This window comes from Drosophila suzukii, assembly GCF_043229965.1.
Source record: "Drosophila suzukii chromosome 2 unlocalized genomic scaffold, CBGP_Dsuzu_IsoJpt1.0 scf_2c, whole genome shotgun sequence".
Taxonomy (NCBI): domain Eukaryota; kingdom Metazoa; phylum Arthropoda; class Insecta; order Diptera; family Drosophilidae; genus Drosophila; species Drosophila suzukii.
The window spans coordinates 36,807,791-36,817,033 of NW_027255896.1; the positions used below are offsets into that span (position 1 = coordinate 36,807,791).

The 9,243-nt window shown below is 39.4% G+C and overlaps 2 protein-coding genes across 3 annotated transcripts; one reads left to right on the forward strand and one right to left on the reverse strand.

Annotated features, from left to right (window-relative positions):
* The first annotated feature begins 2,495 nt into the window (after window positions 1-2,495).
* On the forward strand, window positions 2,496-4,071 carry Or42b (Odorant receptor 42b). 2 transcript variants are annotated; one of them, XM_070998401.1, is made up of 3 exons: window positions 2,496-3,282; window positions 3,335-3,695; window positions 3,759-4,071. In XM_070998401.1, the coding sequence occupies exons 1-3, from the start codon at window positions 2,516-2,518 to the stop codon at window positions 3,831-3,833; spliced, it is 1,203 nt and encodes a 400-aa protein (XP_070854502.1). In that variant the 5' UTR covers window positions 2,496-2,515; the 3' UTR covers window positions 3,834-4,071. The 2 variants fall into 2 exon arrangements, with proteins under 2 accessions (XP_070854502.1, XP_070854503.1); XM_070998402.1 differs by having other exon boundaries at window positions 2,500-3,282; window positions 3,338-3,695.
* Window positions 4,072-6,680: 2,609 nt separating this feature from the next.
* Window positions 6,681-7,034, reverse strand: LOC139354444 (protein GVQW3-like). Its single transcript, XM_070998680.1, has one exon. The coding sequence runs from the start codon at window positions 7,032-7,034 to the stop codon at window positions 6,681-6,683; it is 354 nt and encodes a 117-aa protein (XP_070854781.1).
* Between the last annotated feature and the right edge of the window lie 2,209 nt (window positions 7,035-9,243).

The following is a 9,243-nucleotide window of genomic DNA, read 5'->3' on the forward strand; positions in this document are numbered from 1 at the left end:
AATCTCTATTTAGTTTGCAACGCATAAAAACGGATAATCGCTTATCGTCCTCAGCAATCGATCGGCTGTGTCTATAGTGAGTTTGCTATCGAGATGGATTTCATCACTCTCAAAAAGCTGGGTGGTGCATACGCGTCTGTGGGTAAATGTGTCCGTGGTAGCTTACCTCGGTAGCTTGCATGAAAGGTCATGAAAATGTGTGTAAGGTACTGCAAACATATTCGCCCAGCTGCACAGCAGGGCGTTAATTTGCGTTAATTAAAATAAATAAGTCATGCGATAAAAATAACGGCGTGGATTTTAAGCTCTCCCAGAAAGTGTGCTCTAAAACGGTGACCGGCGCTGCCTTAAATTAGAGCCCCAGTACTTGCATCGCTGGTACCTGCTCCTGTATCTATTTATTTCTCCGCAAAGCGCAGCAATTAAAGGGATAATTGATTTTGCCACAGCCAACACAAATTTGTACCTCGAACAATAATTCGGCAATTTAAAAATGCTTGCTTAGAAGAACATGCGTTTGTGGTCTCCCGTATTGCTTCGCATAAATTCTAGTCAAATGCTGCGATGTGATAACTTATTCGCCGGCAACAGGATGGCAAGTTTTTCCAAATGACTGAGTAGGCAAAAACGATGGACCCTGCCATGCATGGACAAACAAAAGATTATATTTGCCCCTGCTGGCGCTTCTTAGACACAGCACTTAAACTCCGTAAGGGAAGCAGCAACAGCTGCTCAACAGACTTATAATGTTGCAGTAATAAAAAATATTGTTACATTACACATAGAAGGGCGAGGGATGTACTAAGCTGCAGCTATGCCCGGTGCTGAAGCTGATGTTAAGGCAGACACTGAAGGTACGTTTAACAAAAACGACGGCGACAATAAAACATGTGTCAACTGCCAGCATCCTGAGCAATATAAATAACACTTGGCGAACATATTTTTTTAACTGCAAGAAGATGTTGTTGAAGATGGGGCCGGCATGCGCTTTGAGGAATTACGGAAAACATACCGCAATTTGAATAACACTCGGCGTACATATTGATACCCTTGCAGAGGATATTAAGATTTCAGTCAGAAGATTGCAGCGCAGTGAAGGAGACGTTTCCGACCCCATAAAGTATACACCTATCCCTGGCTTTGCGTCGAAGATACGTTCCAAAAAATACGACGCAAATTGAAACGACGCAAAGTGAATTAGGATTTTCTATAGCAAACCATGTAAAGTTCGAAGATGGGTTCCAGGATTACAAAAATACTACTTTTTAAAAAGAAAATCGAGCAAAGTGATCATTAAAAAAAAACCAAAATAACATTTCATTTTATTACATATTATACATATAAAAACAAAAAGAAACTAATTAATTTAAAACAAAATAAATTAGAAAAAAAATTAGAATTAATCACTCTCTGACGAGTCTTTAGTGCCTGTTGTCGTAGCGAAGGAGACGTTTCCGACCCCATAAAGTATATATATTCTTGATCAGCACCACTAGACGAGTCGATCTAGGCATATCTGCCTGTCCGTATGTCCGTCTGTCTGTCCGTTTCTACGCAAACTAGTCTCTCAGTTTTTAAGCTATCGGGCTGAAACTCTCCCAAAAGTCTTCTTTCCTTTGGAGGTGGTATATAAGTCGGAATCAGCTGGTTCGGAAAACTATATCTTATAGCTGTCAAAAAAATAATCGGAAAAAAAATTGTAAAAAATTATTTCTTTGGTGTTTTTTAGCACATAAATAATATTTTTTGATTAGTTCTGAATTTCGAATTTCATTTTATCAAAATCGGACGACTATATCATAAAGCTGCCATAGGAACGATCGGAAAATTGGTGGGAAAATAATATGAAACAAATTATAGCTTCGGTGTTTTTTGACATATTATCTTATACTATTGGGAATATAACTTTTTGTATTTTAAATTTAATAATTATAACTGCAAGGGTAAACAAACTTCGGCTTGCCGAAGTTTACTTCCTTTCTTGTTTTTCTTTAAGACTGCAAGAATTGGTCAAGAAGATGGGGCTGGTTTGCGGCCATTTTGAGTTCCATTTGAGCGCAGAGATGGTCCTAAAAAATTTATCGGATATTCTTTGTTACGCATTTGAAAGCAAATACTCGACCCACGGTGAATTTAAATCATCACAGTTCACTCTGCATATAAGGAATGTATTAATTGCCATTAAGAAGCCGTCCGTGATTTTTGCAAACTTTTTCATAATTTATGCAGACGGAAATCCAACATATGGAAATAAGAAGGACTCCGATACAATTTCGTATCCAAATTCGACGTTTCGGAATTTTGAAAAGCATTGTCAAGAGCTTTGACTGCTTAATTAAACATACCATGGCGCAGCAGAGAAATTCTCAAGTAAATAATTAAAGAACAGAAACTTAATAAAAACTTTTCAAACTCATTGAAAAGTTGATCTATAAAAATTCATAAATTCGATAAGCTATACCGCGCTGGCCTATATAAGTCTGGCGTAAGAAGGCCGTAGCACACTGGTTTCAAGATGGTATTCAAGCTAATACATCCCGCCCCGCTCACGGAGCAAAAGCGGTCCCGCGACGGCTGCATCTACTTGTACCGGGCCATGAAGTTGATTGGATGGCTGCCTCCGAAAGAGGGCGTGTTCCGATATTTGTACCTCACGTGGACGCTGATGACGTTCGTGTGGTCCACCACGTATCTGCCACTGGGCTTTCTTGGTAGCTACATGACGCAAATCAAGTCATTCTCCCCAGGCGAGTTTCTTACCTCGCTCCAGGTGTGTATCAATGCCTACGGCTCCTCGGTGAAGGTGGCCATCACCTACTCGATGCTTTGGCGCCTGATCAAGGCCAAGGGTCTGTTGGATCAGCTGGACCTGCGCTGCACCACCATGGAGGAGCGGGAGAAGATCCATCGAGTGGTGGCGCGCAGCAACCATGCCTTCCTCATCTTCACCTTCGTCTACTGCGGTTATGCCGGCTCCACCTACCTTAGCTCGGTGCTAAGCGGCCGGCCGCCTTGGCAGCTGTACAACCCATTCATCGACTGGCATGATGGCACGCTTAAGCTCTGGGTGGCCTCCACCCTTGAGTATGTGGTGATGTCAGGCGCCGTGCTACAGGATCAGCTTTCTGACACATATCCGCTTATTTACACCCTTATTCTTCGCGCCCACTTGGACATGCTGAGAGAGCGTATCCGACGACTTCGATCCGACGAGACTTTGAGCGAGGACGAGAGTTACGAGGAGCTAGTTAAATGTGTCATGGACCACAAGATGATTATGAGGTAGGAAACACTCAAATCTGGAGTTCAAACTAGTAAAGTTTACTGTGCCCAGCAGATATTGCTCGATCATTAAGCCAGTTATTTCGGGAACCATCTTCACTCAGTTTCTGCTGATCGGCCTAGTTCTGGGCCTAACGCTGATCAACGTGTTTTTTTTCTCGGATATCTGGACGGGCATCGCATCCTTTATGTTCGTCATAACTATTTTGCTGCAGACCTTTCCGTTCTGCTATACCTGCAACCTCATTATGGAGGACTGCGAGTCTCTGACCCACGCCATATTCCAGTCCAATTGGGTGGATGCCAGTCGCCGCTACAAGACAACCCTCCTATATTTCCTTCAAAATGTTCAGCAGCCCATCGTTTTCATTGCCGGCGGCATCTTTCAGATATCCATGAGCAGCAACATAAGTGTAAGTGCAGACGAAAATAGTTCATGTTCTTGGCACTTTTTCTCATTATCTACTCCCCTTTAGGTAGCAAAGTTTGCTTTTTCTGTAATAACGATTACTAAGCAAATGAACATTGCCGACAAATTTAAATCGGACTAAGGTTTGGATGCTTTATAAGATTGATAAAAACAAATCTTGCAATACAAGCGTATAAATCGAAAAAAAACTCAAGAATGAACACTTAGTAGAATAACTCGACTTTGATATACACGTTAATCTCTTAAACAATACAAAAAAAAATCCTTTGATTAGAAGCAGAGGAACATAGATATAACATATTTATGAAATTCATATTTTACACGTCATATCTTCTGGCGTCATACCTGAACATGGTCTTGCTAACAAGTGGTCCGATGTGAACAATTTTAGGTATTGACAAACGAAATAAAAAAAAAATGTACTCGGAAACAAATTCTTTGAAAGTGTGGGCGCCACGAACTTATACGGCTTGTGGGCCTTAAGATTGTGCTTGGCCCTCTACTAAAATAAACGTAGCAGCACCAAAGCGACTGTTTTTGAGATCGCACACCATCCCTGCGGGAGTGTGCGTCAGCAGTTCTCTAAAGTGTACAATTTGCATTTTGGAGAGGGAACATGTGTCTTGTTAGCTAGAAAAGGAGTTGAGCAGAGAATGAAGAAGGAATTTATCGCCATGGGAAAGGAAACAAGAAAGGGAAACTGCACGCTTTTTACCCTGACCGCTCCGTGCAGCGGGCAGGCATCAAATTTGACTATCTCTCCTAGCTTAACTAATTTAGTCCTGAATTTCTTGTGCCAATACCGTGTATTTCGAAACCAGAATGTTCAGAAATGTAGATATGCAAGGTGTTTAAGCGTAGATGCGAGAACATGAAAAAATATGTTCAAAAACAAAATCGTGAATTTTAGAAAATCGCAATACTTTGAAAATCATATTTACACCCTTTCAGAGGGTACTATGATTTCAGTCAGAAGATGGCAATGCAGTGAAGGAGACGTTTCCGACCCCGTAAAGCTCTAGCCACGTCCATCTGTCCGTTTGTCCGTCCGTTTCTACGCAAACTAGTCTCTCAGTTCTAAAGCTATCGGGCTGAAACTTTCCCAAAAGTCTTCTTTCTTTTGTAGCCGGATCGGAAAAAAAATTAAAAAGAATTATATCTTTGGTGTTTTTTAACATATAACCTCCTACGCTTGGAAATAACATTTTTTAATTAGTTCTGAGTTTCGAATTGAATTTTATCAAAATCGGACGACTATATGATATTGCTGCCATAGGAACGATCGGAAAATTGGTGGGAGAACTATATGAAACAAATTTTAGCTTTTGTGTGGTGGGAATATCACTTTTTGTATTTTTATATGTAATAATTATAGCTGCAAGGGTATACAAACTTGGGCTTGCCGAAGTTAACTTCCTTTCTTGTTTGACATATTATCTAATACTATTGGGAATATCATTTTTGTATTCTTAGGAATTTTGCAGAGGGTATTATGATTTCAGTCAACAGTTTGCAACGCAGTGAACGATACATTTCCGACCCCATAAAGTATACATATTCTTGATCAGCATCACTAGACGAGTCGATCTAGCCATATCCATTTGTCCGTCTGTCCGTCCATTTCTACCCAAACTAGTCTCTCGTTTTGAAGCTATCGGGCTGAAACTTTCCCAAAAGTCAGCCCGATCGGACTACTATATTTTAAAGCTCCCATAGGAAAATTCGAAAAAAAATTTTTTTAAATGATATTTTTAATGTTTGTTGACATATAAATTCCTACGCTTGGAAATAACATTTTTTAATTACTTCTGAATTTCGAATTTGATTTTATCAAAATCGGACGACTATATCATATAGCTGCCATAGGAACGATAGGAAAAGTGGTGGGAAAATAATATGAAACAAATTATAGCTTCGGTGTTTTTTGACATATTATCTTATACTATTGGGAATATCCTTTTTTGTATTTTAAGGAATTTTTCAGAGGGTATTATGATTTCAGACAAAAGTTTCAACGCAGTGATGGAGACTTTTCCGACCCCATAAAGTATATATATTCTTGATCAGCATCGCTAGACGAGTCGATCTAGCCATGTCCGCCTGTCCTTCTGTCTGTCCGTTTCTGCGCAAACTAGTCTCTCAGTTTTAAAGCTATCGGGCTGAAACTCTCCCAAAAGTCTTCCTTCTTTTGCAGGTAGCATATAAGTCGGAACCAGACGGTTCGGACACCTACAAGGGTGGTCCCATAAGTACTAAGCCTCCAAAAGAAAAACGAAAATTTTGGAAAAGTGGCGATTTATTTCTCAACATAATCTCATTTTAGCTCGATACACTTGACCCAGCGATGCTCCAACTTCTTTAACCCGTCTGAAAATTACATATTCTCGAGGTCTGCAAAATAGGTCTCTAGGACGCAAATTTCTGTCCAGCGAGTGACGTTTTCAAGTTTGGAAACAAAAAGAAGTCACACGGAGCCAAATTTGGAGAACATGGTGGATAGGGTAGCAGTTCGAAGTCCAATTCGACCAATTTGGCCTTGGCGAGGGCGGAAGTGTGAGCCGGTGCGTTGTCATAATGGAAGAGCACTTTTTTTCCGCCAAATGGGGCCGTATTTTCTGGAATTCGGCCGCGAACCAGCCCAATTATTTGGCATAGACAGCCCTGTGACCGTTTTGCCCTTCTCCAGGTTGTCGATGTAGATCACACCTTGTGAGTCCCAAAAAACGGTGGCCATCACCTTTCCGGCCGATGGGACAGTCTTCGCCTTCTTCGAAGCAGGTTCACCGGGTGAAGTCCACTGTTTCGACTGTTCCTTGGTCTCTGGTGTGTACAAGTGGATCTGTGTTTCGTCGACGGTCACGAAACGACGCAGAAACTCCTTCGGATTGCGCTTAAACAGCGTCAAACACTGCTCTGAAGTGGTCTCACGGTTGCGTTTGTTGTCCGGAGTGAGCAAACGCGGCACCCATCAAGCCGACAGCTTTCTCATGCCCAAAATTTCATGCAGGATATAACCCACGCGGTCTTGTGACATGCCTACTGTCTCAACTATCTCGCGTATCTTCAATCGGTGGTCTGCCAAAACGAGATCGTGGATTTTGGTCACGTTATCCTCCGTGGTAGCCGTTTTCAGGGCTCCTGGGCGTGGCTCATCAAAAACCAACGTGCGATCACGTTGAAACTCGTTAAACCAATTTTTGACGGTCGCCATCGAAGTAGAAGACTTATCGTACACAGCAGCCAAGCGCTCTTTGATTTCGCTGCGCGATATCCCTTCCAAAAACAAGAATCGAATCACAGACCGATATTGCTCTTTCTGCATTTTTCTTAAGTCCGCGGATACGTCCGATTCCGAATTTCGACAGTAGCCGTCTACGAGAATGTACTACACGATAGTAAATTTCTCTTGCGATAGTGACGCCATCGGGCGGTGAAGCTGAGTACTTATCGAACTGCCCTCGTATATCTTACAGCTCCCATAAGAATAATCGCGAAAAAAAATTTTTAAAATTATTTCTTGGGTGTTTTTCGAATTTAATTTTGTCAAAATCGGAAGACTGTATCATATAGCTGCCATAGGAACGATCGGAAAATTGTTGGGAAAATAATATGAAACAAAATTAGCTTCGGTGATTTTTAACATATAACCTCCTACGCTTGAAAATAACATTTTTTAATTAGTTCTGAATTTTGAATTTAATTTTATCAAAATCGGACGAATATATCATATAGCTGCCATAAGAACGATCGGAAAATTAGTGGGAAATTAATATGAAACAAATTATAGCTTCAGTGTTTTTGGACATATTTTCTTATACTATTGGGAATATAATTTTCTGTGTTTTTCAGAATTTTGAATTAAATTTAATTATTATAACTGCAAGGGTATACAAACTTCGGCTTTCCGAAGTTAACTTGCTCTCTGGTTTTTATTTCTTTTGTAATTTTTCCTTCAAACAAAAAAATCTACTTTATTAGTTTATAATAATCTTAATTGGTTGTATAGTCATTAAGTATTTAAACTTATATCACGTCCAAGCGGGAAGATCTTTGTGTCTTTTTTGTATTTCCTTTATATTAATATTTTTATTAAAATGACGTTTTAGTTAACCTAATTTTAAGCAATAAAACACTACTTCTAATATTTGATCTTAATTAACATTTATGTTAATATTAACATGAAATTTTCACAAGTATTATTAAACCCCTGCAGAGGGTATTTGGATTTCAGTCAGAGGTTTGCAACGCAGTGAAGGAGACGTTTCCAAACCCATAAAGTACATATATATTTTTGATCAGCATCACTAGACGAGTCGATCTAGCCATGTCCGACGGTCCGTCCGTTTCTACGCAAACTAGTCTCTCAGTTTTAAAGCTATCGTATAGGTAGTATATAAGTCGGAACCGGCCGGATCGGACAACTAAATCTTATAGCTCCCATAGGAATAAACGAAAAAAAATTTTTTTTTAAATGTTATCTTCAGTGTTTTTTAATATATAACAATAACTTTTTAAGCGTAAGGGAAATAACATTGTTTAATTAGTTTTGAGTTTCGAATTTAATTTTATCAAAATCGGACGACTATATCATAAAGCTTCCATAAAAATGATCGGAAAATTGCTGAAAAAATAATATGAAACAAATCATAGGTTCGGTGTTTTTTAACATTTGATCTTATACTATTGGAAATATCTTTTTTTGTATTTTTACGAATTTCGAATTAAATTTAATAAAAATCGGACGACTCTAACACATAGCTGTCAAAGAAACGGTCAAAGAATTAATGAAATAATTATTTTTAAAAAATTGTGCCTTGTTGATTTTTATTGTATTTTCTCTTACTCTGGGATATAGAATATTTTAACTTTTCAGCATTATGAATTTAATTTTCACAAATGTCACTGAAGCTAGCAACAATCTTTAAAAATTTAACATGGTGTTACTAACATTTATTATTTCTTATAACTTCAAGGGTATACAACTTCGGCTTGCCGAAGTTAGCTTCCTTTCTTGTTTCTGTTTAAAGCTGAACGTGTTTCTGTTTAGTTCTCCTTTAGTTCTACAGTCAGCTCTTCCCCGGTCGACATCAGCAGATAAGTAGGCCCAGCGCAGGAGACTGCCGACGTAAACGGTCGGGCAAAAAAGAGAAGCAGATACTCGTAGTTTTCCCTCTATTTCTTGGTTTTATAATCTAATATTATTTGCCTTAAATCGGCGCTCGCAGTGTCGGAATTCGGTGTTTCCTTTATACTATCTTCATGCTAATACGCCTTAGAAAAGCAAAACAAATTCAAACGTAAAGGAGCGACAAAAATGGGCTTCACTCCGCTTTTTCTTTTGGCTTTAATCGACGAAAAACATCTTTGTACCCCTTACTCGTAGAGTAATACGGTATACTAGATTCGGCGGAAATTATGTAACAGGTAGAAGGAAGCGTTTCCCACCCAATAAAGTATATATATCCTTGATCGGGATCACAAGCGGAGTCGATCTATGACCGTATGTCCGTCCATCCGTATGGATTAGGGAT

Coding starts and splice junctions, on each gene's coding strand:
- Or42b (XM_070998401.1), top strand. CDS start 2,516: ATGGTATTCAAGCTAATACATCCCGCCCCGCTCACGGAGCAAAAGCGG. Junction 3,283..3,334: donor GACCACAAGATGATTATGAG/GTAGGAAACACT, acceptor TACTGTGCCCAG/CAGATATTGCTCGATCATTA. Junction 3,696..3,758: donor CCATGAGCAGCAACATAAGT/GTAAGTGCAGAC, acceptor ACTCCCCTTTAG/GTAGCAAAGTTTGCTTTTTC.
- LOC139354444 (XM_070998680.1), bottom strand. CDS start 7,034: ATGCAGAAAGAGCAATATCGGTCTGTGATTCGATTCTTGTTTTTGGAA.